The 13,799-nt window shown below is 41.5% G+C and overlaps 1 protein-coding gene across 3 annotated transcripts in view; it reads right to left on the bottom strand.

Annotated features, from left to right (window-relative positions):
* GTF2E1 (general transcription factor IIE subunit 1) overlaps positions 1 to 13,799 on the bottom strand; it is a 49,495-nt gene that overhangs the window by 8,583 nt on the left and 27,113 nt on the right. For all 3 annotated transcript variants that reach the window (XM_038136012.1, XM_038136023.1, XM_038136034.1), the window contains one exon: positions 1,665 to 1,866. In XM_038136012.1, coding sequence (XP_037991940.1) covers positions 1,665 to 1,866 — 202 coding nt within the window. The remainder of the gene's footprint in view (positions 1 to 1,664; positions 1,867 to 13,799) is intronic.

Here is a 13,799-nt window from a genome sequence, read left to right as displayed (position 1 = left end):
GTTATGCACTGCCAGTGGGGCCACTTAGAGCTGTAACTCTCCTGAAAACACGTGGAGTTGCCCAAGTTACTGCAAAGAGAAGATGCAGGCATTTTGTGACCTTTTCGGTTTGTTTCAGAATCACCAAATGTCAGTTTTGTCAATGATTTCAGACACTCAAGACTCCATAAAAACAGAGAAGAGAAATAACCCAGGGTTTGGCACTTTAAAAAAATCTCACAGCAGTGCTTTCATGGAATTAACTGCTTTGAATTAATAAGAGTTAATAAATAATTAAATCACTGTATGTGCTGAAGCAAGTTGTGTTCAAGTAAGCATTTAAAAAGCTGCCTATTTATTTTGTCATTCCTTGCACAGAGTAATTAATCATTTACAATGTTTTTTAAGTATTTAAGAGTCAAGTAAGTGGGCGCTGCTATTTAATCATGGGACTGCACCAGGCCTCTGCTGTGATAATTTCCTGTACACAAAGGGAAGACTAAAAAATTACTCTCTTTTTGGTAGGGTTATCCCAGTTCTACTACTTAAACTACTGAAAAGGGATTTTAAAGCAAAGTCTAGTGATTCAGCTTGGGTATAAAGGCTTCAAAGAATTCCCTATATCATCACAGACACGTTGAGTGACCTTGGAAAAATCTTTTCTGCTCTTTATATTTCTTCTGTTTTTCTGTCAGAATGATGAGGAAAAATAGCTACCTTCTTGGCTAGAAAAAGACTATGAATAGACAAAGAATTTTTATTATATTAATTAGAAACTGTCTAGCATGAATATATGAGGAACATTCTTTCTCAAGGTTAGCCTGAGAGAAAAAAAAGAGTATCTTGCTTGCTCTCCTATTAACTAAAGCCAAGCACCCCAAGGCACTGTGGGAATGCCTCCCCTCACGGTACAGCTCTTTTCCCTCGTGTGTATAATTAATTTTTTTTTAAATACAGAGAAGTGCATCACATTTCACCACAGCTGACAAAACTGACAGCTCCCCACATCTTTTTGCATTATTTAAACATCATCTGTTTTTGTAAAGCTAGGAATGTTCTGAAAGAAAGTGTCATTTCCCATGGGTAAGAACATTTTAACGAGTTTTTGATTTCAAAAAGGAGTTTTTTGATTTCTCCTGAAAAGAAGAGGTGTGTAACAAGTTGGACAAAATCAGAAGAAAAAAACTGTTTATTACAAGTAATGTCTTCTAACTAGAATGCTGTAATATGAGGATAAATACAAGGTGTGGATTACAGATAGCTTCGTTTCAAAAGCTGGGTAGAAGCAAAAGGAACAGATGACAGATAAGTATTTGAGAGATGGAAGACAGCATAGGTGGTACCTTCAGAGCTTTGTCAAAGCTGCATTTTTAAACTATTGGGCCAAGGGCTTGGTGTGCATACCAGCTGCAGCATGGCAAGCAGCAGGCTACTCAAGCATCCCACCTCATAGAAAAATACATGCAGAGGGCTGACCAGAAGAACAGTTATTTGCCTTGTTTAGTAGAAATGGTTACAGCCCTCTGTGTCCTTGTAAACCACACATCCCTGGGGCAATCTGTCAGTTGTTTGCATGGTTGGTGCTGTACAAGTAAGTCCTGCACAAGGTTTGGGAAAGCCCCACAGAGCAGAGGAACACTCTACAAGGAAGCAGGGCAATGAGGAAAGACCAGACACGCTCCCACCTCTGCTTCAGGGCAGGAATCTCTGTGGGTTCTGGCTCCAGGATTTCATAGGCTAAGTTAACGTCTTCTGTCTCACGAAGCAGCGCGTAGATGGGCTCAATCTGCTCGTTGAATCTTGCAACGAGTGTCCTTGCATCCTTTTTGGGCATTGCCGACTCATCTTCTTCCACTTCAGTCTCACAGAATGTACAGCGAAAAGTTCCTAAAACGAGAGAAGTTTCTCAGCGTTGGAAGGAAAGCAGCAGGCCCGGCTCCTCATGCAGCCTTCCCAACAGCAGTGCCTTGCTGTTCCCTTAGCTGGATGCTAAGGAGTTTTTCTGCCCCGAAAATCCCTTCCCACACACGGTGTACCTGGTGGTTATTCAAGCAGACAACAAAGGAAGTATTTTGATACCAGCCAGGGATACCCAGCTGGGTACAGTTTCTTGCCCTGAAAAGCCCAGATGGGCTGCAATACCTCTACTAAGACATCTCCTAATCTCCCTCCCTCCTTACTGCGCATTTTAAATGTCAGCTATGACTGGGTTGTGATAAAAAGCTACACAGCATCCTCGAAGGAGTTCAAATATCTTCTGTTTCAGGTGCCTGCGCCGCTATCTCCCAGGCCACACCAATAGGCTGATTTCACAATAAAACAGTGCAGTTTTACACTGCACCAACCAGCCTGCAGTAACTGCTAATCTAACTGTTGTCACTTTGCAGCTACTGCAAAAAAGACATGGCTTCTCCTTCTGTTTCAGGGCCAAACCAGGCAAAAAAGTCATTACTGCAGAGCAACCAATGCAAAAACCTATCCCACCCAACTCCCATATTAGCTTCTTAAAATTACGAATGGTAAGATAAGAATCATGTGAATAGCAGTTAAAAATAAGTTTGTTTTGCAGACCTCGTCAGGATCTATAAAAACAGGTCAGACTGAAATGGCTACATGGCAAAGCAGCTACAAAAAACCCACTGAACTCCTGCACAGCAGCTTTTGGGTTTCATCACTCCATCTGTGAGCAGGACCCTTGAGGCGGTACGTACACAGTGGGACCTTTCCATCTGGTCTGCTAGGAGGGAGCAGAACACTGTAATGGCTTCGTCTTGCAAGTGCTGGACTGAGAACATACCCCTGCCACCTGAGAACATGACATCCAGAGTGATGCTCACAGGCTTTTTGATTTCTCTTGCCCCTGGGTGATATTTTTTATTTATCCATTCTGTGATGCCCACGCACATCTAACCTCATCTCTCAACACCCAATGAAGAAATTACAAGATCTTTTTACCAATAAGAAGCCTGAGGATAGGTCCTGCCACAGAAATGATAATCTTATGTATAAAAATCAGAATTACAATCAGTATTGGAAGTCCACTATGTCACCAATGCTAGGGACAAACATAGTCAAAAGAACAGGGTTTGCCCAGGGCACTTGGGCATGATGTAATGACACAGGCTGGCAAGCCAGGGCTTCTGGTACCTCGGTTTGCTGCTTACACAGATTTGCTAGTGTTGTCACTTCATTTTTCAGCAGACCTCCTTCCCGGCCTGTAATACAGCGATAAAAACAGACCTAACTTCTTCAGCGCTGGTTGTGAGGGCTAGACAACGCTCGCACTCGTCTCAGCAAACACAAAAAGCACTGTTTATGACAGAAGGGAGATCTGTTGCCTCTCACCAGTCTGTAGAGATGCAGGTTTCTACGCTGGCACCATCTGAAGCAGTTTTTGCTCATTGTTACTCAGAAATTAATGCATGCTGTGTACGTGGCCTGCAATATGGACACATTTCCTGCAATAAATCCTCTCTTTAGAAAGTTTGTCTTATTGACATGCAAAAGCCAGAGCAGCCAACAACAGCACTATGCAAAGTAAAATACAAGCGGATAAAGTGCTCTTCTCTCCTATCCAAGCACGAAACACTTTGCTTATTTTTTTCCAGGCTGTAAAAACTGTCCCTAGTGATTCAAAACTGTTCATTATATAAGCTGCCAGCCCAGCAAAAACTGAACCAAACATTTGGTCTCCTTATCCCACATCTGAGGCTATCGGTGTGACATGAGTTGAATCAATTAAAAATAATTAGCACATCTCAGTTCCCATAATGGACCACAGAACAAACACAGGTTAATGAAGAACACTCCCCTATTTTTACACACCCCCCAAGTCCTGTTACATGTTCCTGAGACAGCTCAGACTTTTCACACTTCCATCTGTGAACCCCATGAGTATCTGCAAAAGATTAAGATCATAGGGAGAATGGTTCCAATTCAGAATACCAAAAAATCAGAAAATAAATACAGCTCTAATGAAACAGAACTCCTAAAGCTATCATGGATTTGCTGCAACTTCCACCCCTCAGGGTTCATAATAAGCAAAAAAATTTAACAGATGAATTATGTAAAGAATTTGGGAATGAGTGAAACGACAAGCTTCCTCCATTAATATGCTGGTTTTTTTCAAGGTGATGCAGCATTTCACAAGAGGCATATGTAATTAGAGAACTGGGAAGCTGCCTTGCCATGGTAGATGGCATTTACAAGTTGCAAACCTCTTTCGTTAGTTTTTAGGAGGTCAGAAAATGTCACCAAAGCTTTTATGACATGGCACATCACATCAGCAGTGACACACGCTCCTTTCAGATATGAATTGCATGTGACAAACATGAAGTGGAGGCCATCCAAAGGCTGAAAACGGCAACGTTTCCACTCCAACGATGTGATTTTTTCCTTCAGCCTTTACACAACAGAGTTTTTCACTTCCAAAATGCTGCATAAACCAGGACTAACAGATATCCTGGAGCAAAGAGACATGAGGCTTTTCTGCATCTTGGAAATGCTAACAGAGAGCACATACATCCCCTTCTTTGAACACATGCTCAGGGACTCAACAGACCTCTCTGGATGCATGTTAAAAACCAGCCATCTGAAAGACATCTCCTCGTATGCTCCCAGACTCTGGGGGACAGATATGCTGGTAATCTGGCTCCCCAAGGCTTACTAAGATTAAAGCAGCTGAAGCTCTGAAGTATGGGGCCAGAATATTTAGAGATAATTCCTAATGACTTGATTTCACTTGAGAGAAGGAAAAGGTCAACCACCCACACGCACTGAAGGCAGGATGTCCAAGCGTGCAAGCAGCATCTGCTACACTTAACACATTTAACTGGCTATGGACTCCTGAGTCTGAGCCCAGGCCCTGCTTACACCCTTGTCAAAGGGTTCAAGCCTCACCTCCAGCCCAACAAGGGGTCTTCCACTCTGTCCTTTGGGATGCTGCCCAAGACTCTCACTACTCTTCTTAGAAAACTATTTGATTTTCAACCTCAACTTAATTCCCATTCATCTCAGACCTAATGATTGTTTTGCCAAGAACTGTACCTCATCTCATCGGGTTTCCATCTTGCTGTTAATCCTTCAGGTCTGTTTACAAACTGCTGTCTTATTCATCCCTCAGTCTTCAATTTGCAAGGCCATATATTCTCCTTTACCTTTTAAAACTGGCCACCCATTCCTCTGCCCTTGCTAACAGCCTCACTGGCCCCTTCTCCAGTTTGCTCTCATCTTTCTGCTGTGAAGATGGAAGTATAGACAAGTGTCCAGATGAGCTCTCCCAAAATCTCAAAGGCATTAGTACTTCTCTGATAGCCATTGAGACCTTTTAAGATCACATTGTAAGACACCATGAAAGTGATGCCTCAATTATTACAAGACCCAGCAACGTTCCTAGATCTTTCTTTTCCTTTGTATCTTTCCTTCTCCTTTGTAGTCTCCAGGTGATGAACTCCATGTTTATAGCAGACATAGCATAGATGGTAGGTGCATGACACTACTGCATAGTATAATCTTTCAGCTCCTTTATATTCCTCCAGCTTTCACCCTCCATCCACTTCTTTTTTTCTTGACTGCATCACAAAACATTAAGCTAATTTATTTTCAAAATCTCCCACAACCTTCTTTTAGAAGTAGCATTATTACCATTACATAGTGAGTGAGCTGAGGCACAGATGGCATAATTTCAGAAGTATCTGCTGATTTGAGCAGTACTTGATTTGAGATGCTTTTCTGAAACTTCTTTTTCAGAACAGAACATGCAGTATTCTTATCACTCTTCTTGCAGGCTCTAGGATTGGGCATCTCCAATGACTTAGATACAATGGCTAATGACAGCCTCTGAAAAGCTTCAAATGTCTAGTTCAACATCACACAAACTGAGATGGCCTGGAGGATCAGATCATGTTCCTATAGCTTCTACAGCCACTTTCTTCAAGTAATTCCCTAACTCTTACACTGCATTTTTCCTTTTTCTGCAGCAAGCCAGACAAAAAGTGCATTCTATAAGCATAGCTCTTCTCTTTCATTGAGCAAAGCATGTTTTGGCAGAGGGGGGAATTACGTCACAGAAAAGAAGTTACAGGATGCAGAAGCAGCTTTAGTTCAGCACTCTTCAACCCCGAGTCCTTCACCTGATGTTAGAATGAGAGTGTGAAGACCCTGAGGAAAGGACAGGAGTTTCCTAGGTCCCTACCACCAAGAAGGCAGATAAATGCCTTCCAACCATGGGACGCTGTGCCAGCAGCCATATGGTTCATCTGCAGACCTGGAGCCCTCAGTTCCGCACAGGCCTCTGCCACTTGACTCGCCAAAGGCAAGATAACAACCTGCTAGTGCTGCAGGGGAGCAGGATGCTGTGCCAGCCTGCTTCCTGAAACAAAGGGAGGATGAGAAGGAAACACCTTGGGTGCTGTTCTAGCTTCTTGAAAGAGAGGTGCATTGGTGCTTTGTGGGAATCTGCTATTCTACCTGTAGGCCCATGACTAAAGTTTCCTATCCAGCTCTTCCCATCTGCTTCCCATCCCATTTCTGGGCTTTTCCTTCACTGATGGTCCTATTCTCCTTGCTGTCCTGCTTTTTCAGCCTGGGCTTCACTCACTTCTCAGGCTTCTCTATTCATTCTTCTTTTCCTGGACCTCTTTTTCCAATTTCAGCCTCTCCTCATTCCTGTGCCTCTCTGCCCCACACTCTTAGATCAACTAATTCTGCCTCTTGATTTGAGCCCTGGTCATCAAATTAATTTCCTGTTTCAAACCAGAGAGATGGAAGATCTTTTCACTGCACCACCTGTCATTCAGAACAATATTACATAGGCAAAAGAATATACACTTTTCTGGTTTCCCCTTCCATTTTCTCATCAGCCCATTCTTCAATACTGCCAAACTGTTTTTAATTAAATTTTCCTAAGCAATTTGAACACAGTCAGATGCATAGAATGGGAAAAACTCAGCATACAGTAAGTGTTTGACAAAGTCTTGAACAGAACAAAAATCACAGAACAATTCCTATGCCTGCCCTCCACCAACGAGCCAATCTCATGTAATGAAAATACTAAGCAACCTAAGTAATATATAGTGGTGTCAGTACAAATTATAATTTATAATTAAGTTCCTTTCATTTATCATTGATATTTGAGATTTAGAGGACTGTTTACAGCAGCACCTAAAGGCATATCTCTGCTGAATCATTAAAAACACAAATAGTAGGCCAAGTTGCTACAAGAGACCTGGATCATCAGTTACCATAACATACTCTACATTAGGCTATAAGGACACTCAACCTACTAGAAGTGGCAACCTGAGGGGTTAAATGAAAGCAAAGAGAGTTTTAATGACCTTAATGGACTGATCTGGTAACAGAGCTAATTGTTAAAACAGTTGATTTTTAACTGGATTAATCATAATGCAGATTAGACTGTGGCAGCTGTTGTCCTTTAGTGACTCCCAAACTTAAACAGACTTCTTCCTCATCAAACTGTTCTCACCTTCCCAACAAGAAAGCAATCCAGTGTGTCTGAGTGGGAAATGCACTCCTGCCACACAGAAAGACAAGTCTGCTGTCAATTTCATCAGGCAGCCTTCTCTGGCCCATCACTCTTTTCTCACTGTACTGGAAACCCATAGTCCCTAGTACATTCCTATGCACATGTGAGCTCCAAAAATGCAGCTGCTTTAGGTAAAAACAAGAGAAACCCACCAACAAAAGCTGTCTCCTGAACACCACAGCAATACACCATTCTCTCTTGCAAGTAATTCAGTGATTCTACACATGCAATGAAAGAGCACAGTGTGTTACATAAAATGTAATGCCACATCTCGTCTTTCTGAGACAGGTTTCATGGTCCACTGGATCTTAAGCTCCTGGGGCCACTCCACAGCCCAGGGCTGATTGCAGTACTCTCTCTTGAAATGTGACACAGAAAGTTTAATTTCTTATATTAGTCCTGTTTGGGATAGCCCAGAACAGACCCTGTTGTCAGAACTCACGGCATGAAAACAAACACTGGGCCATGTGTAGAAAATGTCAGCATTTTGGGAAGATTCACTGACCCACTTCTGTAATAAAACATCCAGCTTTGCCATTTGCCAAATCCAAAACACATTAAGCTTCAACCAATTTGTAATTTCTAACTATAAAAAAGATATGGGATATTGCAATTGAGATGAGTAGCCTTGGTCAGAGACGGTGTCAGGGCAAATCCAGAAGATGTGGGTGATACGTGAAAGCAGAAAACTGAAAGGTTCATGGGCAGTGCTGCCCAGAGAAGCTCAGTGCAGTGGCTGCAGCTGGAGCCAAGCACACAGCACCCCTTGAACAGCACTGCACCCAAATCCCAATGCTCGCTGCATGAGGCCCGAGCAGATGCAGACTGCTAAACACAGATCCTGCCCCCAAAACTGACAGCTCTCCTAGTAGCAGCCTCATAAACTACAGCATCTTCTCTATCCCCCTACTCTTTTTCTGAAGACCTAATACCAGGTATATACAATTACCATTATGGGTAGGAGGCACAGCAACAACAAATATACAGTGCTGGACATATCCAGTTGTCAGATCCTAGACAGAAATTTGCTAAAGCATCTTTTCTATCACAGTTCTGCCTCAGATGAGTGAGGAAGCATGTGGAGTGCACATTAGAAAATGTCAAGCGTGGTACTTTAGCTAAAAATGGGGCTAGGAACAAATAATGTAACTAATACTATTATCTGAAGAAAGATTTTAATTTCTTTATTAATTTTTCCACAATATCTGAATTATTAAGAAAGTTGTGTAATCTACTGTTTACAAATGGGATCAAGACTCCACAATGAAGCAAAAAAACCCCTTCCTTTTAACTTTATGTGCCCCAAATCTTGATTCAGTCCTTCTCAAGTCTGTACATATTCTAGCATAATCCTACTGAGTCAACAGCTGTGAGACCGATTCTTCTCAGTATCAGACCGAAAGGTTTTAAGATAGGTTTCTGTGAATTAGAGAATGAGTAATGATTTTTCACCTTCCAACAGCTCGTATTCACTGACCTGCTGTTCAATATGAAATGGTACTGTATACTGAAGACAGGAGAGTAAAATCCAGGTTCCTGAAACAGCATTCAACTCCCCAGCCCACAGGTTTTGGAAGTTGTCATATATACTCCTACCCTCCAAATCAGCCTTTGAAAACGGGTGATTGAAAAGGGCTTATTCTATGAATTTAGTAAGTGGAAAACCCAGTGTTTCACCATACAATCCAACACCATTTCATAATACATGCATACCAAGATACAGCTTTGACTTTTGAGCCTTAATAATGCTTCTTAAACATTTTAATATTAAACATGTTTAATATAGATTCAGAGTATTGAATTCCCACCAGGTATTAAAGAGAGAGTAAACATTTCATTTGGGATAAATGTCAATCAGTTTCCTTTCAAAACTTCTATTCTTGTAATATAGATGTAGCAGCCACCTCATTTAAGGGCACTCATGCAGTAGCACTATTTCTGATTTAGATGAGGTAATTCTGCCAGAAATGCGTTCAGAAGATTTCAAATCTGCAACTCACTAAGATATGAAAAATGATCAATTTGTTTAAAAAATAAAAACAAGATGGTAACTTAAAACAACAACAACAAAAAAGATAAAGGCATACTCTTCAACACACAGCAGGAACAGCAAAAGATGAAAGAAACATATTTTATAATTGCCATTAAACAGTGCCTCACTATAATCAGAAGGAAATTTCACTTAGCCAATGCATATGTTCATGTATTATTTATTCTTCCAGAGAGCAGTGTGTAAATGTATAAAAATTGAGGGACTGGCAGTCCTGGAAACAGAAGGTCCCTCTGTTAAGCTGCGGAGTGGATTTTACTACGGCAGTTACATTATCCTAGGCATAATTTGGAAGAATGGTGGTGCTAGAATGTTATTACAGATGGCTAAGAATAGTGTCCAGCACTCATTCCAGACCCTCTCAGCACAAAACGAACCCTGCTGTTAACAATAGAAGGAGGAATTGCCAAGATAAGACACCCTTGGCAACACCTTCAAATATCTAAGGGCAGCGTTTTTCTTCCTTGAAAATCTCTAGTGTTAGGGGACAGGACAGCAGAAGGTTTCAGAGGCTTCTTCCAGATTACCCTGTTACGGGTAATGGCAAATATTAAATACTTTCCCCATGCCTGACATCCACTTGTTAAACTACACCAGCACTTCTATTTTCTGAGAGACATCTTTTCTTCCATGTTCACTGACACTACCAAATCCCTTTAGTGTCATACAACACATTTCCTGAGCAGAGAGACCCAGAACTCTGGCACACCTACTATGTTACTTATAGTCCAAAAGGGCTTCAAATTGCTTCCACTGCTCAGAAATCGCATCAACTTAAATCCTTTACTTACGAATTCTCCCCAGAGAATTCAGAATCAGAGTTCATGTGTAGCAAGAAAAATCTCCCACATCAGCACCCAGAGCCACCAACAGAGAACAATACAGATTAATAGAAAAAATGTAAAATGTCATTTTTTGCCTTATTATAATAAACTCCAGTTAAAAAGAAGGGCACCCAAGGGAACACACAGTGGATGCTGGGACTTTGCATTTCATACAAATCTGCTCGTGTACATACCAGTAATCTATTTAAGAACAAAGAACGAGAACAAAATCCTTAAAGCATGGTCCCAAGGCAGTATTTGAAAGGCTAACGGGGCAAATATCAGGAGCGTGCATTTCCATACCAGTGCTTGGGATGGCAGCAGCTGGAAATAGCAAGAGAGAGGAATTAAAGCAGGACTCCAAGCCTGCATGTTGTTTCCAGCCTTAGTTTCAATAGCATCACATAATGGAAAGGGCCAACGCCAAGAGGACAAGCTCCTCTCGAGTCCACTTTTCACTTTCTGTTCTCCAAGATGTTTTGGAGGCCCTTCACAACAAACAAAGCAGGTTTTTCCGATGTTGGTTACTTAAGAATAACGACAGACTATTACCAGAACAGACATCACACTACCCTCCTTCCTCCAGGTCTGAAATAATTTATGGGCAATATTGACCAACTATTTACTGGTGGAAGAGATCATGTTCCTAGCCTGCAGCTTTTGAAGGTGCCCCAGCACTGCAAAAATATACATCAATATGTGACAAGAATGAATGCTGCTTTTCAGCTGGCTTTCTGCTGGTAATGTGAAGGATGATGCAAGGCAGCATTTTCTACTCAACTAACTTGGATTCTCAGCCATACATATAAGGTAACAGATCTCCTTAAGAAACTTCTGCACACACCCTTTGCCTGAATTGCCACCTTTTGACTGCTGCTTTACACGGTATTTTTGTCAATCTATTGATCCATTCTGTATTTCTCACATTTAGCACATGAAGCCTCACTTCTTATCTGCCATCAAGGAAACTGAAATATCCATGAATTCTTTTCTGTTCCTTCAGACTTTCTTCTGGATAGTCAAGCCACCCACTGTTCTGTTTTCTCCTTAATGTTATGCCTTTTAGAAACTCCTTTGTGCAGAAGTTCTTTGTTCTTTACTCTCAAAGGAAATACCTTTCCCCTGCTCCCTGTGAAAACTACATGCCACATGAAACCAGTCCCAGTAGCGATCCATGAAGGGCCACCTCTCCTGGCTGGAGAAGGATTACAGCCGAGCCAGCTCCCACTTGCAGAACTGCCTGCACATAACCTGGGCCTCAGGCCAGAGCTGGCAGAAGAGAGCGAAGAGAAGTCCAAAGAAGGGTGATGGAAAAGCTTCCTCCAAAGACAGCACTTAGTGCTTAACCATCCTTCCTCCCTCTGTCCATGCAGAGCCATTAGAGTAATGGGAGCAGCCCTGAAAGCTTGGGCAGTGCTTCCCAGAGGCTACCAGGGAGGACCCCATTTTCCCATGAAATGTAAGGGAGAATAAATGCAAAGAGAGGCTCCTCGGGACTGAGCTGAGCTCCAAACTGCAGGACCGTGCCAGAATTGCCATGGACAGAAATAAGTTGGCAGTTTCTAAGTGGAAGAACTGCACAGATGCCAGGAGGGAACCTGAAGCATAAAGGGAAACTAACACAGAGCAGGACTACAAAAATGTGGAAAAAAGAAATTAGGAAGGAATAACAGGGCACCAGGTGAAACATGCAGGAGAAATTGCTGAGGCTGCTCAAGTGCTGGCCCATTATACTGGGCACAATCTCTTGTGAAGTCTGGACTGAGGTCTGGGTACCTCTCTCCCACACTGCCTCAGGGAAAGAAAGAACAGAGGATGTGTATTTTTTACCTTCTCTATCCTTTTCTTTTGACTCGTGCATTGGGAGCCACATGGGCCTACACAGGTGAGAGGGACTAAAACAACAGTGTGGTCTGGTGAAACAGTCACAGGTGCCACAGGCTTGTGTTAATAAACAGAATTTCTGCTAACAACACTTCAAAGACCAAATTCCCAGCACTCTCACTTCTACTACCTGCTTGGAAAGAAGGTGCATTTTTCAATTACTCTTCTTCTTAGAGGAGAAATATCTCTACAGCTAAGGGCGATTTTTGCCTTCTGTACTGCAGTCTCTCATCACGGGTTTCATGGTAAAACTGAGTAATGCTCACCCATGGAGCCAGGCGCCTCCGCACTGCAGGGTTTGTACAAAACCTCACCTTACCAGCATCCAAGCACTTAAAATAATTTAAAGAGCAAGCCACCTCATGTGCACACAACTTTCTTTAAACCATCCTCTCATTCCAGCAACATGCATACCAAAAGTAGCAGTTTGGAAGGGCGAGGGCAATGAAATAAACAGGTTCCTAAGATTATTTCACTTAGTAAAAAAAAATAAATAACAAAGGACATTTCAGGTGCTACAGATGCCAAATAGTAAGAACCTGACCTTCCTGCAGCAGCACACAGGAGAATTGACCAGAAACAAAGCCAGTGAGACTAGTTTTCCAGTTCAATCTGACTTATGCACAACAAGAAATACTCCAGTAAAAAAAAAAAAAAAATCATCATTTTCTACATCAAGCAAGAGAAAATGACTTATTAGCATCAGGAATATTTTAACAGGGTTCCTGATCTACAGATTACTGCTGTTGCTGATAACTCACCAGTGATCTGCCATCTCACTGATGGAACTGTTAAAGACAGAGGCTGATGAAGCTCATAGTAATGCCAGAAAAAACAACCGAAAGTCTGACACCTGCAAATCTTTAGTACAGAGGCACCACCTCTCTTTAGCCATTCTATCTTATTTTTAACATATCAAATTAATTAGACCACCTGAAAAGGAAAAAAGCTGAAGCAGCTGAATTCAGCCTTGCCTTAACACTCTCTGTAACATACAGACAGAGCCCTCAGATTATGGTATAACCTAAAACAGCACTACCTTCTTAATAGAAAGTACAAAAGAAGAACAGATGAAGAATGTAAAGAAATAGCAAATTTCATCCAAATTTTTGTATTTTTTACTGTATATTTGTGGAGAATGTGCTATTTCAGATAGAGTGTACAGACCTGACAGTCTTAGATAAAAAATACTTAGCATATCACCTTCCAAACCAAAGCATAAATTTTCCACAAATTACACCCCAGCAAAACATATCTTTGGACATCAGCTTGCGTGGACTCTGAAAGGAGATACCATGACATAGCCTGGACAGCAGAAGCTGAATACACAAAATAAGAAATTTGGTTTAACACATGTTAGTAGCTTAACAAAACAGACTGACAGGTTATCTAAGTGGACTAAGTGATTAAAAATTACCATTATTTTTTATTACAAAACAATAATCAAGAATTTACTTTCTGTTTGATCCATCACTGCTAATTCTTAAACCATTTCATTAACCTCTTCAGTGAAAAAGAA

Source organism: Motacilla alba, chromosome 1 (genome assembly GCF_015832195.1).
Source record: "Motacilla alba alba isolate MOTALB_02 chromosome 1, Motacilla_alba_V1.0_pri, whole genome shotgun sequence".
Lineage (NCBI taxonomy): Eukaryota > Metazoa > Chordata > Aves > Passeriformes > Motacillidae > Motacilla > Motacilla alba.
Note: the sequence above shows the minus strand (reverse complement) of the source record. Positions and strands in the feature narration are given on the sequence as shown.